General features: G+C 42.3%; 1 protein-coding gene across 2 annotated transcripts; it reads left to right on the forward strand.

Annotated features, from left to right (window-relative positions):
* On the forward strand, positions 1-23,496 carry wu:fc21g02. 2 transcript variants are annotated; one of them, XR_004794223.2, is made up of 16 exons: positions 1-245; positions 9,737-9,782; positions 10,782-10,926; positions 11,046-11,103; positions 11,277-11,358; positions 12,874-12,989; positions 14,041-14,209; positions 16,075-16,205; positions 16,851-16,928; positions 17,071-17,100; positions 17,261-17,329; positions 17,424-17,558; positions 18,792-18,917; positions 19,152-20,212; positions 22,562-22,775; positions 23,103-23,496. XR_004794223.2 is itself a non-coding variant. In XM_035637044.2 (14 exons), the coding sequence occupies exons 2-14, from the start codon at positions 9,737-9,739 to the stop codon at positions 19,263-19,265; spliced, it is 1,299 nt and encodes a 432-aa protein (XP_035492937.1). In that variant the 5' UTR covers positions 1-245; the 3' UTR covers positions 19,266-20,408. The 2 variants fall into 2 exon arrangements, 1 of the variants encoding a protein (XP_035492937.1); XM_035637044.2 differs by lacking the exons at positions 22,562-22,775; positions 23,103-23,496 and having other exon boundaries at positions 19,152-20,408.
* The last annotated feature ends 132 nt before the right edge of the window (positions 23,497-23,628 follow it).

Here is a 23,628-nt window from a genome sequence, read left to right on the forward strand (position 1 = left end):
TGGGTGAGATGTGCTCCCCTTTAAGCCTACGCCACACCCTTGTATCGACCAATATTGGGCGCGACTAATGTTTTTTCCGACGGTACACTGAAGGCAGCACGTGTAGGCAGCTCCTCCGTATCTCCACCGACACACCGACCCGGGCAGACGGACTGACGGACTGACGGCAGACGGGTGCGGCGGCGTCGGTGAGGGTCCTCTCCGTGACACGACAGTTCGGCGGTCCTGGTTCCTCAGCGTCCAAGGTAAGAAGCAGTTCGGACGTGCTCAGGGCGTCTGCTCGGTGCGCGGACACGACGGGACCGGTCCACGGGGCGAGGACATCCCCGGGGAACCGAGCGGGGAAGCCCTCCTCTGCCGTGCAGGGTCCGCTCGGTGGATTTTGATGGGACCGACGGGTTTTTTTTTTTTGTTATCACGTTTTATTGTCTTTGAACGCGACCACACCTCTCCGGTATGTCCCGCACAGCAGCGGCCGCCCCCGCCCTTTGTTTCTTCTTGTTTGTCTCACATACCACAGGGGGAACGGCCCGGGGTCTCCTCCGCCCCACTCCCGACCGGGGCCCGTGAGGCTTTCAGGTGCTGTCAGGAATATCAGTTGTGTGGGTGTGTGGGTGTGTGTGTGTGTGTGTGTGTGTGTGTCATCACAATCAAGACCCTGTCCAGATCGATCTATCTATCTATCTATCTATCTATCTATCTTATTAACATCAGTCTGCGGTGAACCAATCACGATTGATCAGCTCCGAGTGAGTCAGTTCATACCTCAAGTCAAGTCAAATCAAGAAACTTTATTTGTCCCCCAGGGGCAATTCAAAGGCACGTGAAGGAGTTTTCCACAAAATAGAAAGGAGACAACAACAACAACAACAATTAGGCCTGTCACGATAATTACGTTATCCACTTATTGTACGATAAATGAATATGAAGTCAATCCTTTTTATTGACATCAATGACAGTCATTGTGTCCACATGCATGTTTGCAGCAACACAAACCGCGTGGGACACGCAAAAAATGACGATGAAAATTGTTTATCGCAATAATTTCTGGGACAATATACCGTGCAACAAAAAGGAGTTATCGTGACAGGCCTGACAACCAAGGCGGAAAAAAGCAAACAACTGTAGAAATTAAAATTAAAAACACACACAACTGAACAAATTAAAAAGAGATGCCAGCATCAGTGCAAATGGCTACAATAGAAAATATAATATGAGGTGCAGTGTGGCAGTGAGGTATATTTTTATCAATGAGATGCCTTCCATGTACAGCGGCTGTTACAGTTTGAGGTGCATATGTCAGTGGGGGTGAATGTTCATCAATGTTCATGTTTTTAGCAAGTGTCCAGTATACAGGGGTGGGGGGTGAGTCGTGAACTGGGTGAGCAGCAGGGTGGTGGAGGGTGCAGGGATGGTTGCCCTTCCCCTCTGTGTCCTGCAGTGTGGGCAGTGAAGCCGGCGTCCTGAGGGAAGCCACTCAAATGCAGCAAACAGCTCCAGTGCGATCCTGCTGGCTCTCCTCAGGCTTTGCTGATCACACGTGGTAGAGAGTGCTCTGATAGGAAGTACAATTAATCCAGAGCACTCTTTGCCTGTGGCCTGCGGACGGTTTCTGTCTTGCAGGCCAATGGAGTGGAACCAGCAGGTTATAGAAAAAGTCATGACACTCGATGAAGGTGAAGTAGACGGTGGTAAGAATGTCTTTTTTGACCCCGATTGAGCTGAGCTTCCTCAGGAGATACTGCCGTTGTTGACACTTCCTGAGGATGTCTTCTGTGTTGGAGGCAAACTTGAGGTTATTGTCAAAGATTGTGCCCAGGTATTTGTACTCCTCAACTATCTCGACCAGTTTTCCCTGGATCGAGGTGGTAACTGCTGCAGCCTGCTCCCTCTGCCTGTTGGAGAACGTCACCACCCTCCCTTTGGTCTTCTCAACATTCAGCTACAGGCAGGAGTCATCGCACCACTCCGCAAACTCATGCAGAGCTGAGCTGTGGCGCTGCGTGGAGCCTGAGAGCAGAGACGGAAGGATCGTGTCATCAGCATACTTAACCAGATGACACTCAGGCTGGGTGGGCCTGCAGTCATCAGTGTAGAGGATGAAGAGCAGAGGTGATAGGACACAGGGGACCATCCAGGTGGAAGCTGGTGGCGAGTTTCTCAGCAGGAATATGTGGCTGCAGGGTGTTGAATGCAGAGAATAAGTCTGCACGCAGGAGTCTGGCTGTGGTGTTGGGTTTTTCCAGGTGTCTGTGGATGGTGTGACATTAGAATGTCTAATGCTCTAAATGTAAATAGAGACATACGTCATTTCAGTTTAAAGTGATTATGTTGAGGCCTAAATAAATCAGCGTAGTTTAAAAACACTTTTGGTGTATTATGAAGCTGTAGCCGGTCAGAGGATGTCCGCTGAGTAGGAATGTATCATGGGCCTACTCAGGATGTCCGCTGAGTAGGCCCATGATACATTCACATTGCTAAAAAAATATGGCCACATGTTTTTTTCTGATCACCTCTGAATGTGGTCTGAGTGATTGGATCTCTAATTTGTCCTCAATGTCTCGGGTGGTCAGATCACCAGAGTGTTGCAACTGCCTGATGCTTGGAGGTGGTGGCACTATTATCATAACTACAACAGCCAATCACAGTTTCCCACTTGGGAAACACAACATAGCTGGCTTTCAAAAAAGGCTAGCAGAGAGTTGTGTGTCATGGCCGCATTCGTAGTGAGGTTAGTTCACTTTCACCTGTTGCCTCTGTCTCCAGACCGGTTTGTCTGGTTTGTGTTCCAGAAAGCAGGTTTACAAAACTTTGAACTTTAACCTGAACTATGACTTGGTCTACTCTGACATGGGAAACTCAGAGTTTTCGGTTCCAGAACAGCAGTTCCGAGGTTAGTTATATCAACTTTCATTATTTTTCACAGGGAGTTATGCGTGTGCCCACTGACTATAAAAAGACATCATCAATGGAGCTCCGATACTACGAGTCACCATGGCAACCGAGGCGTAAACAAGGTCCTCCTACGTCACGCCGTAAGAGTTGGTGATACAACTTTGTGCTCGTGGAGAAAATAAGCTCATTCTGAGAAAGTGGAGCATCACAGCTACAGCTGAAGAGAAGGGACAGTTTGCGTGGGAGGAAATTACTGCCCGAGTCAAAAAGTAAGACTGAATGAAACAGTCAATTGATTTAAAACATTCTGATATATTTTCTGCCAAAATTGTTGTCAAAATGATGTTATAATGGTTAGTGATGCTGTCACAGTTCACAGGAGGCCGGGGTTCCATTCTTGTTCCTCACGTCTGAAAAACGTGCAATGTTATATAATTGTTTTTAATTTAGGTGCAATCCCATGGGCACAAAAATAACATTGCTGCAGATGAAAATTAATTATAAGCATATAGTGCAGAAAGGTAAGGCATATGGTTTTAAACAGATTCCACATGTTAAACAAAGAAAACATCAATGGCTATTTCAACTTCTACAGAAAACTCCTCTTTGCCAAAAAATGTAAGGGCAGTGCAAAGAATGTATGTCCACGAAATTAAAATGCTGGAAATAAGGCCGGAGAATATTGTTCAGATATGTGATAGATTGTGAGAGAAATGGAAAAGTTCTACGAAGTAGTCGTTGGGGAATTAAAGCATCTATACAGGGTTTGAACATCCTCTCCTGACGTGAGGCTACTGAATTATTTCTGCTTCCATATTGATCGTTTGGGAAAAATTTTTTTTATTCATCAATGCATTGCAGTATATTTTTTGCAAATTCAATATCGATTAAGAAAATCCGTAAAATTGATTATTTCTGTTGTAATTAAACCCTCCTCAGGAAAATGGAAGAGCGAGCAGGTTAACCAAACCAAAGTTTACCAAAAGTTTTAGTTCAGTCGCTTTCTGGAACGGAAAACCCAGAGTTTCCCTCTTTCAGGATTAAAAAACTCAGAGTTTTAGCAAAACCTGCTATCTCGAATACATCCCTGGGGTCTCATTTATAAAACTGCGTAGAATCCTTACTAAAACTGTACGTGCGCCCAAAAGCCAAAAATGGTGTACGCCAAGAAATAGCCGCCCTGTCCTCTGTCAAATATTTTCAAATATTTAGTGAGATGGAAACATGGGACTGAAATGTTGAACATTATCTGAAAATGTAATTTACCAAGACTGTAACAGTTCTCATTTGATGCAAGAATCTAGTGACAACATTGTGTCATATTGATGTGATTAGATTCATGATTTATCTGGAGATTGTTTGTCCAATCAAACATTTGATCTGTAAAGTGCCAGGAAATAGTCTTCACTTTGAAGAAGCTGAAACGGTAAATCTTTGGAATTTAAGCTTAAAAAATTATTAAAGCGGTTAAGTTGACTATCAAAATTGTTAACATTGAATTCACATTCTGTCAACAGACTAATGGACTAATCCCTAAATTTGGGTTGAGGTTTATACCAATGACGCAGGGGGAAGCAACTTAACTTTTGTAAACAACCAAGGCTGCCGCTTATGAACGGGCAATAGTAGTTACAGACATTATGGAATCATCATCACAGGCATCTAATCTCTGCTTTAGTCTTTTAACATTTTCGCATCGCTCAACTGACGTTGTAGGTCTATCCAATTGCGTCTGCACTGTTGGTAATGCCTCTAGGAAATTGAAAATGAACGAGAGAGGCTCCAGACTAATACGCAGTCCGGCTATGCCGGGCTAGCTTTAAATGGTTCTTTACAAGAAGCTTAGCTTGAGAGATGTTATTGGTGCAGTTCTGCTAAATTAAGATGCAGCACTCCCTCAGAATAGAAAGGGGGCAGCTGAAATACAGACAGGTGCAGGCTGAGAGCACGGAGCCCCAGTGGACTGATGGCAAAGGCATCTTGTCCTAAAGTCCGACTACTAATTGGTTCAAAATCGCACTGACAATCCTGCCATTTGTTCCAGTAAAAGTAAATAAAAAAAAACAAAGGTTGTATTGTGGTAGGTGAATGGGAGTAGTCGGTAGTTAGGCCTCAGGTTAGTTGGTAATTGAACATTCATCTTTCCTTTGGTTTTGAATATAGTCCGACTGATATATTGGTGACCTAATAAAAAGATTTAAAATTTTTTGTTAAACTATGAAATATCAGGCCTCAGTTACCTGTCTTAAGGGTTTGATAACGAGATCTTAGGAATCATTGCCAGGCTGATGTATAAATTTTAATCTCTAATATCGGTTTGAGCATTTGCCCCCTAAAATCCATATCAGTCAGGCTCTAGTTTTGAATCCAGTCCACCACAACATGGGCTGTCTGAAGAAATGACGAATGTCCCTCCTGTCTTAATCACTGAACTCAAACCCCTAACACTTTTATGGTAGCAAAATGTGTCTGTGATATGATTGTAAATAACTGTTGGTACCAAAGGCTGTCGTGAAATCACTTGTTAGACATCCCGTCTTGTTTACTTCCTGATTCATATTCTAAATAATGACGACTGTATCTTGTTTAAGTGATTTTACAGCTATATTGTGTGAAGACATAAAGGAAGTAAACCCATTGGAATCTTTTGTATGGATGTTTAAATGAGGCCAGATATTGCTGGGACATTAAAAAACAGCAGTGGTCTGTTAGCAGAATTTTCTGCGACTCAAAGAAATGATGTTTGGTGTGAATCAGTGACATGAGGGCCGATACCTGAGCCACGTGGTATTGGTGTGTCCCCACTCATTTAAAGGAGACAAATTATGCTCATATTCAGGGTTATCATTTTAACTTGAAAAGGTTTATCATGCTCTAATGTTCAGTAAACACATCCTTTTCCTTATATACCGTCAATTCCTTCAGCTCCTCTTTTCAGCCTCTATCTGATACGCTTGGTTTTAGCTCCTGTCTCTTTAAGGCCCCCCTACCGATAGAGCCCAGTCCGCTCTAATTGTTTCAGTGAAGGAACTACTCATCCCAGAAACCATGACTTCCAACCGATAATTTAGCTTCTACTTGAATTTACCTTTCCTCTTCATAGTGTTTATATTGTTAATAATAGTGTTGTAATATATTGTAGCTTGTGCTGCGTGTGTGTGTGTGCGTGTGTGTGTGTGTATAGTGTATAATGATTGTAGAGTTCAGTGGTAGCAGTCACTTACTGACCGACATGAAGTTCGCGGGCGCTGGGCTCTGTCGGTCTGATTACTGATGAGGCATTTCAGGAGCAGTGTTTTCTGTCAAGGAGAGGAGCTCCCTTTACCGCAGACTTTCGGGAAAAACTGAAAACGCATATGTCTCCCATAGATATATTTACTGAAAGTCAAAAATCACATTAGGAGTGGTATCAAAAAAGTACAACTTTTGATCATGTTTGAACACCTCTATCTCCCCCAGTTATCAGTGACTGTCTGCAGAGGAGCACAGTCATTATATCTACCTGACCTACTGAACTGGATGTATGGAACTGTCCTACTGCTACTTTCATTACTCTTGGTAACGGGGAGCCGCGAGAGAGATGTTTACACTCCTCCATCAGCTGATGCAGAAGGCAGCTACAGACGCAGCAGCCCAACGCGTTCATGGTTATTACTAGGGCTGTGCGATATGGACCAAAAGTCATTCGCGATATGTTTTAGCTGGATGCGATACTTGATGCATATCGATATATTTTTCGTGTAAAGAAATAACAGTGTTTGTCCGCTGGTAACGTTTTGGTGCTTCCTGCGATGGCTTCACGTTCTGAGTTGCTGCACCAAGTTTCACACATTCCTCGTATTGCACTTTGTGGCGCTGCGCTGGAAGTGGTGAAAAAGGTTTGAGGTGCTGAAACATTTTTGTCGCAACAGGTGAGCCGCATTCTCTACAGAATACATGTTTCTGCTCCTTCTCATTTACTACTTTTTTAGTTTTATGCACCAACTCTTCTCTCTCATCTGCGTCTGTCTCCATCTTGCAGGATTGTGTGAGTGAGCAGGTAGGGGAGGGGCGGGGAGACTGTGTGTGTGTGTGTGTGTGTGTGTGTGTGTGTGTGTGTGTGTGTGTGTGTGTGTGTGTGTGTGTGTGTGTGTGTGTGTGTGTGTGTGTGTGTGTGTGTGTGTGTGTGTGTGTGTGTGTGTGTGTGTGTGTGTGTGTGTGTGTGTGTGAGACAGACGGGGAGCGGAGAAATAGGCGAACTGGCGGCTCCATGAAAGAAACTTATAACATAATTTTAACGCAACATAAATCTCGATATACACGATTTTCATTCATTCATTCATTGTCTACCGCTTTATCCATTTAAGGGTAACGGGGGGTGGCTGGAGCCAACTAACATTGGGCGAGAGGCGGGGTTCACCCTGGACAGGTCGCCGGCCTATCACATACAGAGACAGACAACCATTCACTCTCACATTCACACCTACGGTCAATTTAGAGGCTCCAATGAACCTAACCCCATCCTGCATGTCTTTGGACTGTGGGAGGAAGCCGGAGAACCCGGAGAGAACCCACGCATACACGGGTAGAACATGCAAACTCCACACAGAAAGGCCCTGGTTGAACCCAGAACCTTCTTGCTGTGAGGCGAAGGTGCTAACCACTACACCACCGTGCAGCATACACGATATTGTCTAATCCTATATCGAGTTTGAATTCTTTTTCGATATATCGTAAAATTCGATATATCGCCCAGCCCTAATCTGTGTGATGCTTTACTACTGACTGCTCATCGGTAATATCTAGGGGTGGGCGATATATCAAATTTTACGATATATGGCCCAGCCCCGCCACTGGGAAACGTTACCAGCGGGAACACTGTTATTTCTTTACGGGAAAAATATATTGATATATATCAAGTATCGCAATCCAGCTAAAACATATCGCGAAATGCCTTTTGGTCCATATCGCACAGCCCTAACACAGATGTTGTCTGTTATCAGTCCTGTGTCAAGAGTGTCGCGTGTGAATGTTTGAACACAGTTTATCAGTAGCCCCTTTACTACAGAGATCGATGTCAAGAATAGATAGTGAAAGACTTTGTACACAATGTGTCCATGATGATTAACACTGTCTGAACTAATACTACATTCACAGCACTAAAAACATAATGTGTTGATGTAGTTGACAAGACAAAATGAGGTACAGTCAAAACTGCTAAAATTAACAACCGACATTGAAGAACTTAAACAATCTGTGGAATTCAACAAGTTGCTGAAGTACTAGAACAAAAAAAATCCTCACTCAGGATAGAGGTTAAAGGTCCAATATTATAAACCTTTCCTGGTGTTTAACTTGAAGTTTTGATATATTCAAAATATACTTTTGTGGTTTTTAGTACCAAAAAACATCCCAATATGGTTTTCCAGCTATTTTCTCAGGAGCTCTGCAAAGAAACAGGTCGATTTTGGCCTGTCTAATTAATACACGTGAGCATCTCTTCTGATTGACCGACTGTTTTCTGAGTGACGCACGGCCAGGCCAACCACCTCCTCAGAAGTCTCTGTGTCTGTTCACCGTTGGGGGCAAAGTAAGGGGATTTGTCCCGGATCGAGGCAGCTCCTACGCAAAATTCATCTGTAACCCGCGAGGCGTTTTCCGTAATTTTTCTTGTATTTGTCTGTGGATTGACTGTCGACACTGACACTTTACGTTACTTACAAAGCCCCTAGACCTTCTTTATTATGAAAAAAAGCCAGGAAATCTCAATTTTGACAATATGGGACCTTTTAACAACCCGAAGCAACTAACAGAAGCATGGAAATATGACAGGGAATTGCAGAAAAACATGAGGAAACTTGCTGTCAAAGTAACAACTGGTTAAAACATTCATGATGAAGACCATGTAGGTGCAGGAGTGTGAGAAAGAGTGAACAGAATCAGGTGCATGAAACCCAAAGGGCAAGACGAGAAGCGACGTGGTATTGTGATTCACTGACTACAATAGCTTACTGTCTTGGAGGGAAGAGAGCTAAACTTCACCATTTCTTTCAGTTTTTTCTTTTCTCAGAGTAACTAGTCCACACTGTGTCTCACAACCTTGTTCGTAAACAGGGCAAATTCTGAAGCACTTAAAGCAGTTTTCAGCAAAAAAAAAGAAGAGAGCAAGAAAAACATGAAAGCAGAATATTTGCTCCAACTAAAAATGGATTGTGCCAGGGAATTTTTCAAAAGTTGTAGGGTTACTGAAACATTGGAATTCAATGTAAATGACACTCTAAAGGACCAATCTGGTTGGTTATTTCCATCATTGGTTTTAAGAGTCAGATAATATGAAGGAACCCATTTAAAAACAATTTATCTAGATTCTGTGATTCAGAAATTGTTCTGGGAGGTGATTTCAACATGACTTGAGAAAACAAATTGACTGAAATGCATTACTTATGAAAACATAGTTTATACATATAGTATTTACAAATACGAATACACCCAAGAGCAAGTTAGTCAACTTAATTCATAAAGCCCCCTTTGAAACCAGAGTTGCATGGTAACCAATAGTTATTGTTGATCATCTTTTCACAGATGAAGGTGAAATATTGATGCTGACTGTATAATACTTGTGGTGTGTAGCTTTAAAGCCCAATTGATTTAGTACTTTTTAGCGACGCCCCCTTCCAATGACTTGGTCAGCCTCTGACTTTTCAACTGTAACCTAGAGGTTGCAATTTTTGGTTTTGATGACTGTTCTGTTTTGGTTCTAAAAGTGAACATAAACCATGTTAGAACTCTGGCCATTGGTCTAAACTGATAGCATTGTGGATTGGATTAATCTCTATATAACTCTCTTGTGTCTTATCTGCAGATGATGTGGACTTTTGTGATCCTGCTGGCAGCTGCCCTCAGTGTGGGTCAGTATCATCTCATCTGGCTTTACTTCATGCACTGTCGGCATGATGTCCCTTGTGTCAGGTGGAACATGAACATGAAGGGTTCTGAAGACTCCTTGATTTATGATATAACAAAAGTATAATGAACCTAATGGAAAACCATAGAAGAGAAATGTGTCTTTATTCAGTCATCATCATAAAAACAATTATAAACATATCACAATGTGAGCTCAAACAGTAAATAGTGACTTAATAAATAATTCCCATTTATACCCTCAAAAAAGCATTACAAAGCATTTTCTTGAAACCAAAAAAGGAAAGAAAACAAAGAAACCTGGATAATAATAAGGAAAAAAAGACATACGTTTTGTAACATTTGTAACCATCAAAAATAGCATTACAAACCATTTTCTTGAAAGCAAAAAGAGAGTTGCACATTTTTAAATTTAAATTGGCTTTGTTCCATAATCTCCCTTTAATCTCCCTGTTTGCTTTTTGAAGAGTAAACTTAAAAATACCTCTCAAATCATATTTACATTCCTGTATTGAAAGTGATTCTGAATTAGCCCTGAGCATTATCTGTATTATTTTATAATAAAATAAATCATTTGATTTAATAACTCTGGAACTTGAAATGGGAGAAGCAATGGCAATTTGTGTAGTTTACTTGGATATGTGCCCAGTTTTACACCTGCACATACAGTACCCAGTGATCATCAGTAACCACTGCATTCCATCCAGGTTAACTAGGTCGAAGACATTTTGTCTCTGGTACTGAACATGCTGACTCACAGGCTTGTTTTAATTTCTCATCTGCTGTGTTGAAGACTTCATATACTACTGTATGTACAAGAGACATCACAGCTAGCAGTAATGTTTCCCTCATGGCCTGACCATAACCATACATTACCTTGGAGCACACTTACACATTTTAAAGCACTTTTTCCCTACATTTTTGAAAATATATGTTACTAGGAGAATTTGTACCTCACTGTCTTTCTCATCCTACCTTTGTCCTAGATTCCTATGCTATCCATGACCATGAACGTTTAAACCATGGTCGCCAGCTGAAGATCTTCCTGTCCAAGAATTGCGAGAAGCTAGAGTTCATCCCAGCTGATGATCCCACCAGGACCCTTCTCTACTGGGAGAATGGCAGAACTAGGTCAGAACCACTCAGAGGCACTTGATGCTCTGGTTGTGGACAAAAAGGAATAAGGCTGCGTCATTTCCAGTGTTGTTGTACCTTATTTATTTACATTTGGCTATTGATTTCCTCTACAGGATGTCCAAAGGCCGGGTGTCTGGCACAGGTAGTGATCGACGCTGGTACCTTGACAAGGTAACAGAAAACCTGTTTTGTTACACTGGAAATTTCCATTGGGACCTCTCTCCAATCCCCAGTAAATGATGTTAGCTTTTCATAAGATGTCGAAAACAAAAGCCTGGTAACAGTGTTGTCAGACATGCTTGATCCTCACAGTGTATTTATGTGCTCTGTATGTGTTTCTTCAGGTGACTTATGAGGACCAGGGGACGTACATCCAGAGAGATTATTGGAAAAAAGAGATCTCCACATTCAAAGTGGCCGTCTTACGTAAGTTAGCCATGGATTATATTATCCATGAATTCTAAGAACTTTGTATTATTTGAGAACACAACTTAAGATCATTATTTAAAGCATCCCTATTGTTTCTGTCCTCTAAAATGTCTGACATTGACTATAGGGACTTCTATCTGAGCACATGTTGTCACTATAGAGGTGTTTTCACATTCCTCTCCTGGAGGACATTTCTGTGAACTTCTCTGAAATTTGAAATTCAAACGAATCCTGGCAAACTAGGTTTGGCACGTCACAAATACAGAAAAAAAACAATCGCTGTTGAATATGCAAATGTAGGCAAAGAAACTGGAAACTTCCAGTGCAGCAGAGGCAGAGCATCATGAGGACGGCAGGTGATATATATATATATATATACACATATATATATATATATATATATAATGGGTAACATCCACATAACAATGTTTCCTAATAATGTTTCCTAATGGAAGCATATATAATAGTTTTCTGGTAAATAGAATTGGTGCGAGCACAGAACCCTGAGGAACTCCGTGTTTAACTTTTGTGCGCACAAATGACTCATCGTTAATTTGTATGAATTGGATCGATCTGATTAATAACACTCAAACCAGTTTACGGTGGTTATTTTAATGCCGATTAAATGTTTTAGTCTCTGTGGTAGGATGTTTCAGTCAATGGTATTAGATGCTGCTCTCATGCACTGCAAGATCTAACGAGACAAGGACAGAGACAAACCCTTTATCTGAAGCAAAGAGGTAATTTGTGACTTTCAGAAAAGCTGAGTGAGTGAGGTTTCAGATTGGAAATGTACCGTGGATTGCAAGCAACTTCCTTTTTCATGGTCGAAGGACCGCAATCCGCCAAGCTGTCACGGCAGGGGCCTGTGACGAAAAGGCAGGATTTTGAATTATTCATCCCACGTCTTTAGATGACACTAAATTTGAAGTAGGTAATGTGAAATCTGTAGGAAAGGTTCGTTAAAGCATGATGTGTGAAAATGTCAAAAAAATCGTCAAAAAATCAAAATGGCCGACTTCCTGTTGGTCCGACGTAATGGCGAAAACTGACGTTTTTGTAGGTCTTGACATGATACACGTGCTTACCAAATGTCGTTCATCTCCATCGAATTTAAAGCTGGGAGAAATGCGTGAGGGGGGCGCTATCGAACCATTTTTTTGCCACGCCCATGCAAAAGATTAATTTTACGCAAATTACATCACATTTCGGGCAAAGAGAATAATAAGGAACGGAGCAAAAACAAAAGGGCCTCCAGCAGCCCCACCCTCCAGCTGGTTGGCGCTCAGGCCCTAATAACGCATTAATGAAACATCAGCACAGTCAACATTTGTTAAAATCAACAGTTGTAAAAGACAAGGCACTTAAAGTGACATCACAACAACAACAACAAAGAGAGAAACAAGCTTTCTCCAAAATTGCTTCCTGTCCCTTTAATTTAAAAAGATTGGGTTTTAGGATATCGTTCTTTTTCTCTCTCTCAGTTACTATCTTCTCTCTTCTCTATTCTAGCGAAACTTAACTTTGTGAAGTGTGTAGCTGGAGAGAGTCTATACGTCTCACTGGAGGGCATTGACCTGGCTGACGCCTACCTCGCCTTCTCTGGAGAGGCTGCCAACGTGACACTGGTGAGATGAATGGATGAGAAGAGGGATGTGGGTTCAGGATTTGGGGATGGGTTTTTAGGGGTGAAGAAATATGGGGTCACACTTGTCTCTGTACTGCAAATGATAAATATCAAAAAGTAGTATTAAGGTATTTTTAGGCCTTTCATGATAACTGCTATTTGTTGCACGATATATTGTCCCAGAAATAATGGCCATTAACAATATTATTGTCATTTTAAGACCATTTTTTGATACTGAGCTTGCATGTTGCGCATGCAAGTCCTACAAGATTTGTGTTGCTGCTGAGAGAAATGATATCCAAAGTTTACACTTGCGTTTAGGCCACAGACAAAACAAGCATTTTTGAAAACATCGTGCCTAAGAAAAATACTAAGAAATCCATATTTTCTGACATTTTATAGACCAAACCAGTAATTTTGTTGCCAGTAGGTGGCGATATGACCCCTTGTTCAATATTGACATGCAAATGTGTTGAATCTGTTATCATTCCTGAGAAACTTGGTGAAGATATGACCATGTAGAGGGGAATAATGGCTGATGGTCTGATGTTTCATTGCGGCACATAGAAATTGCATGGAGGGCGTCAGATGAAACCTCACAGATTTCCGAGAGACTAGTTTGTGGGTCTGGAAATGATACATATGTGTACCAAAGGGGGTCGTTCTTGTAGATCTAATAGGGGGCACTATAGAGTCCTTTTGCCACGTCCATGCTAAAGCCTTATTTTACACAAATTAGACATTTCTGGCAAGTGTGCAAATTTTGGGGACTTTTCATGCAGTGTGTTTGGGCAGTGAAAAATGAGGGCAACACGCAAAGAGAATAAGAAACAGAGCAAACACAAGAGGGCCTCCGCCAGCCTCCAGCTGGTCGGCGCTCGGGCCCTTATAATAATATAACACTAATCACTTTCAGATTGATGCAGTTTTTGGACGCCTCTTGGATAGTTTTATATTGTTTTGTAACATTTTGTAAATGAGTGATAAACTCCCGGAGGGAACTTCAGCTGGTGATCCTAAATGATGATCTGACAGGACTTTGTCTCCCTCAGGTGCGCCACGGGGCTCCGGTGTCCCAGGATCTCCCCGATTACTGGAACCGGGTTCAGACCCACTCCATGAACATAGAGATCAGACATGTGAACTACACGGATCAAGGACATTACTTCCTGAGAGACAGCAAGGGCCGAAAGGTGTCTGTAACCAGGATGGACCTGACAGGTTGGCTCCCGTATAGATAACTCTATTTAAACCTTTTGTGCATCAGCTCCCACACACTGTCACTGTCGTGGTCTGCTGTACTGTATATCTCTGTGTCTGCGGTCAGTGAATTTGACAGTGAGCAGGAAGAAAATGATAAGCATTCGAATCCTGATGTTGTGGACAGCTGTCGACGAGCATCCACTGTCTCCTCCACAGAATTAGACTGACCAGCCTTTACCTACCTCTTACCTCATATCTCATACCTATCAATACCTACCTCTTAGCATCATCTCTAAATGATGATATGAAGTGCTGCAGATGGTAGCCAGATGTTTCTAACAGGGCTGCAATTATTCTGTTATGGTTTGTAGTGAAAAGAGCAGGTTTTAGAAAGTTGTACAGGCTCTATTTGGGGATAGGTACAGGCAAAGGGCTGGCAGAGAACCGGAGTTTGACTGGCAGTCCTGAGGTCGAGGTGATTGTGTCCTTGGGAAGGAGGGAACGTGTGGAAGCGGCACGGCAGTAATCTGTACAGGGAGAACAGCAAGTTTGGGAAAATCGCAGGGATCACTAGTAAGAATATCTCAGACTTTAACAAAGTGCTGAGCTGAACTACCGCTTGTGTAGATGCAATAATCTGGTGCCGAATGCAGATCGGCAGGAGCAGATTGAGCCGGACTGCCGGGTGCTGAGGCCACGCCCTCCAGGGAAGCCGGTACAGACACACACACACACACACACACACACACACACAAAGACTGACAGGGGAGGGAGAGACACAGAGAAGAAGAGTCGTGACATATCCATGATTAAACATACTGTAGTTGATCAGTGTAGCAAGGCAAGCCTGAGTCTTCTGTCCTCAGAAGTGCCTTTCAAAGAGAAGGGGGCCATATTGATTGACAGTTATTACACTGATATTTTAGACAACAAACCATATTCCTCCTCCCATTTTCACCCATAAATCTTATTCCAGCTCCTCAATGATGTCCCCATGGGAGTTTTCATTATCTATTAAAACTGTTCAGGCCCAGAATGATGAATTTGTTAAAGTGGTAAATGGACTGTATTTATATAACGCTTTCCTAGACTTATTGACCACTCAAAGCGCTTTACAGCACAAGTCAGATTTACACACATTCATACAGTGATGCTATTTACTGCACCTTTTCTGTCACATTCATACACTACTGGAAAAGGGTCAGAGGCAATTTAGTGTCAAGTGTCTTGCCCAAGGACACAACTGCGGACTAGGGGAAGCTGGGATGGAACCGGCGACCTTCGGGTTAGTGGACTCTACCTCCTGAGTAGTTGCGTTGTTATCCTCAATATTTTGTCAATGTGAATTTCCTTGTTAAAGCATTTTCAACAACTGTTGCTGGTGTCATTATCAGACATTATCAGATCATGATGCAGAGAAGGAGTACAACAGGCCAACAGTCCTGGATTCACATGTAGCCTTAAAACATGGGATTTGATATGCAATATAACTGGAAGTTCATAAGGATTTTTTAATTTTTAGAACTGGCGTTGTGGGGCTCAGAGAAAGGGACATGGAAACAAGGACAGGCACATTATGAGGCGGGGAACTATTTTGCCTGAGAACATGACCAGGAATCTTTTTCAGCACTTTCTTTATCATTGCAACACTTTCCCTGGGGAATAGTTCATGGCTCTTGATGGACTTCAGGTGCATTTAGAGGACTGATAGCTATGCGTGTGTGCAACTTGGTAGGATCCAAATATAAATCTGGATCGGGGGGAGTTGAATGTGGTTTCATGAGGAGACTGTTGGGCACTGAGTGACATTCTAGTTGTAGTGGTGATTCTGTAGTGTTATTCACACTGACAATCTGCTCCCTCACTGTCTTTCTGCGTGATAGACCATCATGAGAACACAGGAGGAAACCCTCTCATGGCACTCCTCTTACTGCTGGGTATCCCGGCCGGGATCTGCTGCTGCTGTCGTAAAAAGATTTTCAAAAAGACAGAAACCACCACTGCAACGCTTCAGGTACTAACAGTTGGCACAGACATGTACAGAACGTCTCTGTCTTTTTTAGGTTTTTTTGTGAACTTGTTTCATAAGTAAGTCAATATGTAAAGGCACACACTGGTGCTATTTAAATGACATGTATTATAGTTTTACCTGAAATAAAATGTTGATTAAGCATTTCATAAGTTGCTCCCCCCAGCCGACCTGTGGGCCTGCTGACTGTTGAAACTACCTTTCCACCAGGGGGAAGTTGTTATCAACACTCCTGTATTTTCTTCTGGGGAGTGATGAGTTTTGATTAGAGATGACAAACATTACAGTTCTACAGTCACACAATAATCATTTTACCTAGCAAACTGAAATACAAGTCCGTATCAACATCTTCAGCAAAAACGATGCAGTTTTAACTATTACACTAATTCAATCTGAGGAACTAATAAGTTATGATCAAATGATATGATTCCATCGTTCAGTTAGGCAAGATCTGTAAACCTGTGATTTAAAAAAATATGTATGTAAGATGTATTGGAATTTATTTTAGATTGTCCACATTAATAATTCAATATTTTCTCTGCGTCATGCAATCTGAAGATATTTTTGAATTATTAGTAGCAGACCTTAAACAAGGAAGTCCGTTATCAATCTGTCTCTCCCTCTCTCCAGACTTCAGCAGTCCATCCTCCTCCCGGCAACCCCGTTGGACCTTCTCCTCCCTACACTGCTCCCGGACATCCAGGGGGGGTGAGATTATGCTCAGCCCAGATGTTATTACCTCATGTACATGTCCCAGGCTGCCGAAATACAGTGCGATGGATAGGCAGAGTTTATAATAACGTTGTTGACTTATTTACTAAATTAAAAAATCTTTTTCCCCTGTTTGCAGGTGTACAGCCATGGCCCCAACCCTAGCATGGTACACAAGACATTACATAACACACAGACATGACATCACTATAGTGCTATTTATTTACATCAGCATGCCACGGTTTTTACAATGCATGGAGAAATATTGGTGAATTAATTGTGTAAATCTGATGTAAGAAATGTTTTTGTTCTTGTGCACGCCTGTATAGGGTCCGACAGTCTATCCTCCCCCTCCAGCTGCTGGCCCAGGACAGTGGAACGGCCCCCCACCATCCCCAGTTAGTATCAAACCAAACGCCTTCTGTCTTGAATATGGATAGAGTGCGTTTTTTTTCTCTTGACTCCAGACTTCCTATGTGTCTTCTTGTGCAGGGTTATAACCCAGCCTACCCGCCCCAGAACCTTCCCTATCCTACTCCTGGCCCAGCTATGGGTGTCCCAGCCCAGCCTCCATACTGGAATGGTCCACCCCCAGGCCAGTACCCCCCTGGACCTGGAGCTCCAATGGTACGATCTTTAACTGAGTGGGTTGTAGGTCATGTCAGTGTTTGACCTTTGACCTGTGGGCTGCTTTACATCAGGGGGAAGTTCGCTCTGTTTGTGTTAAACTACAAAATAGGTTTTAAACTTCAAAGTGTGAGGCAGCAGCAGTGGTCAGAATAATACATTTTCAAAATAGTTTTTTGATCCTTTATACGGAATATCTGCCAAGTTTGATCCGCTATTATTGATCATAATTTCATCATCACCATCATTTGAATTGCCTTTTTTAAGAAGAAAATATACAAATGTTTGGAATGTTTAATTTCTTATTTATACTGCCATTAATTCTTTTTTTTCCACGTCTAATTATTTTGGAGCACAAGAAAAGTGTTTATACACAGAAAACCAGCATCACAGACCACTTGGTCCACCTGGTCCACTAACCAGAAGATCAAATGGTTCGACCCTAAATATGGAGTGCACCCGTATTCTGACCTTTATGGTAAATTCTTTGAAATGACACCTAGAGAAGTGAGATTCAGGGTAACAGACTTCATTCTGACATTTCTCTTTGTTGCGTTGTGAAGGACTCAAACAACAATAATTGCCGTCACACTTTCAGAGTTTCCATGTTTGACTTTTACTGGTAGATATTTGGCAGAATAGATTTAGATAAGATGGTTTATGTCAGAGCAGAGTAGTGAAAAGGTTATGTCACCTCATTCATGACACCACATTTTCACTTTAGAGCTAAATATTGTTCTTACACTTTCAATCATTTCAGCAAAGTATATGTGGTCACATGCATCCACGTGCTAACTTCACTCTGTCTAACAATTTGATAAATTGTATTGTAGTGAGGGGGTGTTTTGTGATCTATTAAGATTTTATAGCCTCTCTAAGACTGTTGTACAGCAGCACTTGTATTTGGAAAGACAAAGACGGAATAAAGTCTGTTACCCTGAATGAAGATGTGCTGGTTCACCGTGTACACACACAAATGAATGAAAACACGGGAACGAGAGTTACGTATTGTAACTCCAGATTCTATGAGTATAGGCGAAGCCTTTTAATGCTGTCGCTAGTGGTTTATCCCTCGTGCGACCTTGCAACACTGAAAAACTTTAGTAAGATTTAAGTAAAAATCTTGTTGGTGAAGTCAGTTTACAATGCTTTTGCTCATGCATCTTCAACACAAGTGTTGAGTAGTTGATTGAAATTCCCAACTGTTATTGAAAAGTGTGTGTGTGTGTGTAGGGTTATGCTCCTGTCATGTACAGTGCTCCTCCACCAGCGTCAGCCAGTGAACCTGTTAAAGAGGAGGTCAAAATGGAGAATATGGGTTACTCACCTGCTGACCCCCTGCTAACTGCCACAGCACCGGTAGGGTACACACACACACACACACACACACACACAATGTTAATGCACAGTCCATATACAGAACAAGTTCAATTCCAGTGTCCCCCCCCCCCATCTGCCTCACCATTTCCTGTCACTATCTCAACACTGACTTATCTTTTAAAAAAAAAAACTAAGACAAAGAAATTTTGAACTGTCAAATGTGTTAATATGAATGTGGAAACTGAGTCAACACACATTTTGTCTCCACCCCAGGCTGAAGCTGCAGCCTCTCCTGAGGCCCCTGTGCCCCCCTCCTCCACCAACACCCTCAGCTCCTCTGAAGTTGCCTCCACGTTCAAGATCGACGGAGCGAACAGCTTCCTGTAGGGACGCTCACTTCCCTCTGATGTTGCATTGCCCCACTGCCACCGTTTCCTCTGTGTAAGCGTTCCCCTCAGGAATGAAGAATGGGGCTGGTGGAAACAAAACGCCAGCAAAGACTTTGTTCTTTGCCTCCTTTACTTGATTAGCTTTAAATCCCCCGATCTGAAAATTAAGAATTATTAGGCTGTGGTACTCTTGCAAAATTTCCAGAGGCAACGAGACAAAGAAAGTGTTTTCCTGATGTTTTCGCATGTGGAATACCAGTATTGTATCAAATATCTAATCTGAGGAACAGGCTTGGGAACACTTCACCAAAAGTTTAAGCGATGTCACTTAACACATGATTGTGTTTTCACTGATTCCAGTCATGATCAGATTTTTGCTTCTCTACCCGATAAATGAGAGCTGAATGTTTGATGTGTAGTGTGTCAGGTAACCAGACACAATAGTTATAAAGATTAGAGATTAACACAACAGACAGACCTTTGATTTGAAGTTTTAGCAGTATGAATGTATGGACTACAGGATTAAGAGCTCAGTTGACCTGACCAGAAGTTGGCTCCAGGCCGGCTGTTTCGTCCACGTGTCTCAAAGTCATACAACCTTTTGATACACGTGAGTGTCCGGTCTGTCCCTATTCAACGATAAATATGTAGTCGCGCCCTCTTCACAGTTGGCTTCGCATTCAGTTTTTTTTACACTCGACCTCACCAGAAAGTGGCCGTTGCAGTACCAGAAATATAACATTAAAGCACCGGTGTGTAATTTTTGTACTTTTCTGGCGGCATCTGGTTGTACAGTTGCAAACCGCAACCAACTGAGCATCCGACAGGGGACACTTTATTGTGGCGCACTGCTAATTCCATTTTTGGTTCCTTCAGAAGTCGGGGTGGTGATTTTTTTCTGACCTCCCGAGTCGCAGTGGAACTGGAACGCAGCACAACACAGAGGTCGGTCCCCCTACTGTAACTATATTTAACTCATTCAGAGTTGACGAAAAAACATTGGTTCTTTGTTGCAGGTGATTATACATATATGAACACACAATTACGGACTGTATATTCAATTTCTGTTCCTCTTAATATAACACACTGTAGCTTTAATCCCTTAAAGGAACAACCAGACATGTTGGCAATGTCAACAAATTTGTCTTCATGTACTCGTTTTATTCTGATAGTCAGTCTGATGTCATTCCACCATATCCTGTCAAGTTTCCCGCTTGTATGATTGCTGTGCTTCGCCCGAATATCTTCCACCTGCGTCCTTCCCTCCTAGTGTATTTAAGGAGTGTCTTTCCTATCTTGAGCCTTCCAGCATCTTTTCCACACTTTGTCTCTAGTGTGTTTGATCCTGCTCGATACACTGACCCTCGATTTAGCCTTGTGTTTTTGGATACCTTTGCCAAATGTCCTTCCTATCTACTATTCCTTGACCTAAGTAGAAAACGTCATGAGGTCAAGGAAAGGTGTAAAGGAGGACTCATAGGACTTAGGAAAAGCCGACAGCGCTGCTCAGAGAATCCGACTCGACTTTCACTAAACTACGTCATCATGCGACGGTGGATGTTATTGACGTGCGTCTGTCGTGACTCCGTCAGCATGTTTCAGAGTGTTTTACCACCGTGTGACATGTGAGATGTAAATGATTCATATGTAACAGTAGCTGACATGATGACGTGCGTCTCTTCTGGGTCATATTCATACTCTTCTACTTCGGATTGAATGGTTTACGTTTGTGTAACAGTATTCAATGATGCGTTCCATTATACCTCGGAACTCGTACCCCAGAAGTCGGGGTGGTGATTTTTTTCCGACCTCCCGAGTCGCGGTGGAACCGGAACGCAGCAAAACGCGACGTAGCAAACATGGCGACTCACACAGAGGTCGGTCCCCTACTGTTACTATATTTAACTCATTCAGAGTCGACGAAAAAACATTGGTTCTTTGTTGCAGGTGATTATACATATATGAACACAATTATGGACAATATATTTAATTTCTGTGAATACGCTCTTCTAAATATTACACACTGTAGCTTTAAAACAAACAAAGACCACACAATGACACCACTGTATCACGACTACAGTAGAGGTCTGCTCCCCACTTCCAGGGTCTGGTCTTGTTTTATCATGTAATTTTTTAAAACACATTTCCCTGTTGCAAATGCATTAATTTAGCCTGGTTGGCTAATGCTGCTGACCTTCTTATAATCCCTTGTGTGGAGTTATTTGTGGTTTGGAAAATAAAGACGAGGCCCTGGGGAAATCAGTCTGTGGACCCTGGTACAGCTACACTATACCTGGTGCCAGGTTTGCTGCACTCAAGAATCCAAAGCAAGTCCAGTTAACTTTGACTTCAGATATACAGTACCACGACCTGTATGACTGAATATAGATACATTCAGAATAGTACAACTTTTTTTCTTTTCTCAAATGTCTTTTGTGGTGCAAGTTCTGGCAAATCACAATCCAACTAACAAACAGTGGACATGGGGTTTTTCCAGCCTCTGCCCCTCAGCAGTACCACTCAGGGGCCGCTGGGGCCGGGGCTCCGGCAGAGGAGCTGTATGACAGAGATTTACTGAAACAATAGCTACCTCATTTACGCATTGTACGCTTCTTCATAGGTGGGCATAGACGAGACAGTTCATATTAGTCAGTCCTATGAATTTGAACAAATCCTACAATAGTGATGCCGTAATTTCATCCAAATGAACTGGTTTCCCTGCGAAGTCTGGCTGTTGTAAACTGTTTGACTGTAAGAATTTGACCAAATGGACCACTTCAGGGTGGCCTCATGCCTTCTGACTATTACAGCAAAAAAAACAACAATTAACATATCAATCATAATCCACCCACAGCTTCTGATACCTGCCAAATCACAGTCCAGACAATGTAGCTTTGTGATACAAACATAAATCCTACCAATGATTCTCAGCGGTGCAGCCTTTACCATGAAGGTGATTGTGGCCTCTCTTCTCCTCCTTCTCGTGTCTTTTGGTGGATTTTTTACACTAACAGCAAAATAAGGTCTGTGGTTTATTTTTCTTTTAGCTTTGTAAGAAATGTGTGGCTTTGTTTTTCTTTTTGTATGAAATGTACTGTACGTTTGAACAAATGTTATCCACTAAGTGTAGTTGTAGTCGATAGTTCTGGGTGTTAATGAAGTTGGAGACAACAAAAAACACATTTTGTATCTCCACATGCTTTACATGTACGTGCAGCTCAGCTCTGTTAAAAAAAACATCCTATGTTGAATAAAGTGACATTCTGGAGTTTCTCTCCCTCTCTTATTTTACAGACAGATTAGTGTGCTTACCTAGTCCCAAAGGGAAACTGGAGGTTAGACATATAACCAATGTTCCCTGAGGGAGGGAAACCAGGTACAACACAGAAGTATGGGGATTGTGTCCTTGCAAAAGACCAACCTGAAGAAACTATCAACACCACAGTCAAGGCCAAAGAGACTGTTGCAGGCAGGCGATCCGACTTCAAGTTGCCTTGGATGATCATGAGTAAGGCTGCAGCTAACGATTGTTTTTTATATTATATATATTATTTCGATTATTCTAACAATTATTTTCTGTTTATTCAATGAATCCTTTGGCTAACTTACCATTAGATTATATATGTATACATATTTATAGATATATGAATCAGATATATGGGTCAGCGTAAATGAAGATGGAACACAACATAAATAAAGGGTCTCTGAGTTTGCAGTCTTTTCCTCCAGGGGAGATGTGCTTTTCACTTTCTCCAGGGCCGAAGAGTTGTCTCGCTCCGACCGGTCTGAGACTCGCCCGGCTTGAATAACACAGAAACTCTCCATTTGTCTTCAGACGCTGCAGCGTTCATGAGCGGACAGACTGTAACACGCGCCGCACATTCACTGCTGCAACCAACTCCGTTTCACCGTACCTCGCCTTGCACACCGGGGACGAACGTAAACACGTCCCGACCCGTCGCCGCAGCCCTTATCATGAGTTGACAGCAAGAACGCCTGGTGAGACACATCATTCATTTTTGTCCCTCTCTGCAGGTAATGTTCTTCTTTGGAGACATAACCTCATTCAAAAAGAAAGTAGTTTGCAGATGCAAGATTGTCTGTCAGTATCAGGTCTCTGTCAGTGAACGTCCCCCTGTTCCAACCTAGAGAACCAATAACACGGTGTGCAGGTGTGAGGAAACACACCCGGGACACATTTGAGATCCGGTCACTCATTTAGCGGGAAGTGGTCTGGGACGCATGTGGCCACATTCCTTCAGCTGTGTGAATGCATGTGTCCTGGGCCACACACAAAGGACGGCCTACTCAGCTGACCTCTCAGTGCTTCATTGATTTATTACAATATCAACACTTATCCC

Source organism: Scophthalmus maximus, chromosome 8 (assembly GCF_022379125.1).
Source record: "Scophthalmus maximus strain ysfricsl-2021 chromosome 8, ASM2237912v1, whole genome shotgun sequence".
Classification (NCBI taxonomy): Eukaryota; Metazoa; Chordata; class Actinopteri; order Pleuronectiformes; family Scophthalmidae; genus Scophthalmus; species Scophthalmus maximus.

What these genes read in the sequence shown, in the direction of transcription:
- wu:fc21g02 (XM_035637044.2), top strand. Translation starts at nt 9,737, where the DNA reads ATGATGTGGACTTTTGTGATCCTGCTGGCAGCTGCCCTCAGTGTGG. An exon ending in AACCAGGATGGACCTGACAG is followed by an intron (nt 14,210 to 16,074) that starts GTTGGCTCCCGT and finishes TCTGCGTGATAG; the next exon opens with ACCATCATGAGAACACAGGA. An exon ending in ATGGCCCCAACCCTAGCATG is followed by an intron (nt 17,101 to 17,260) that starts GTACACAAGACA and finishes ACGCCTGTATAG; the next exon opens with GGTCCGACAGTCTATCCTCC.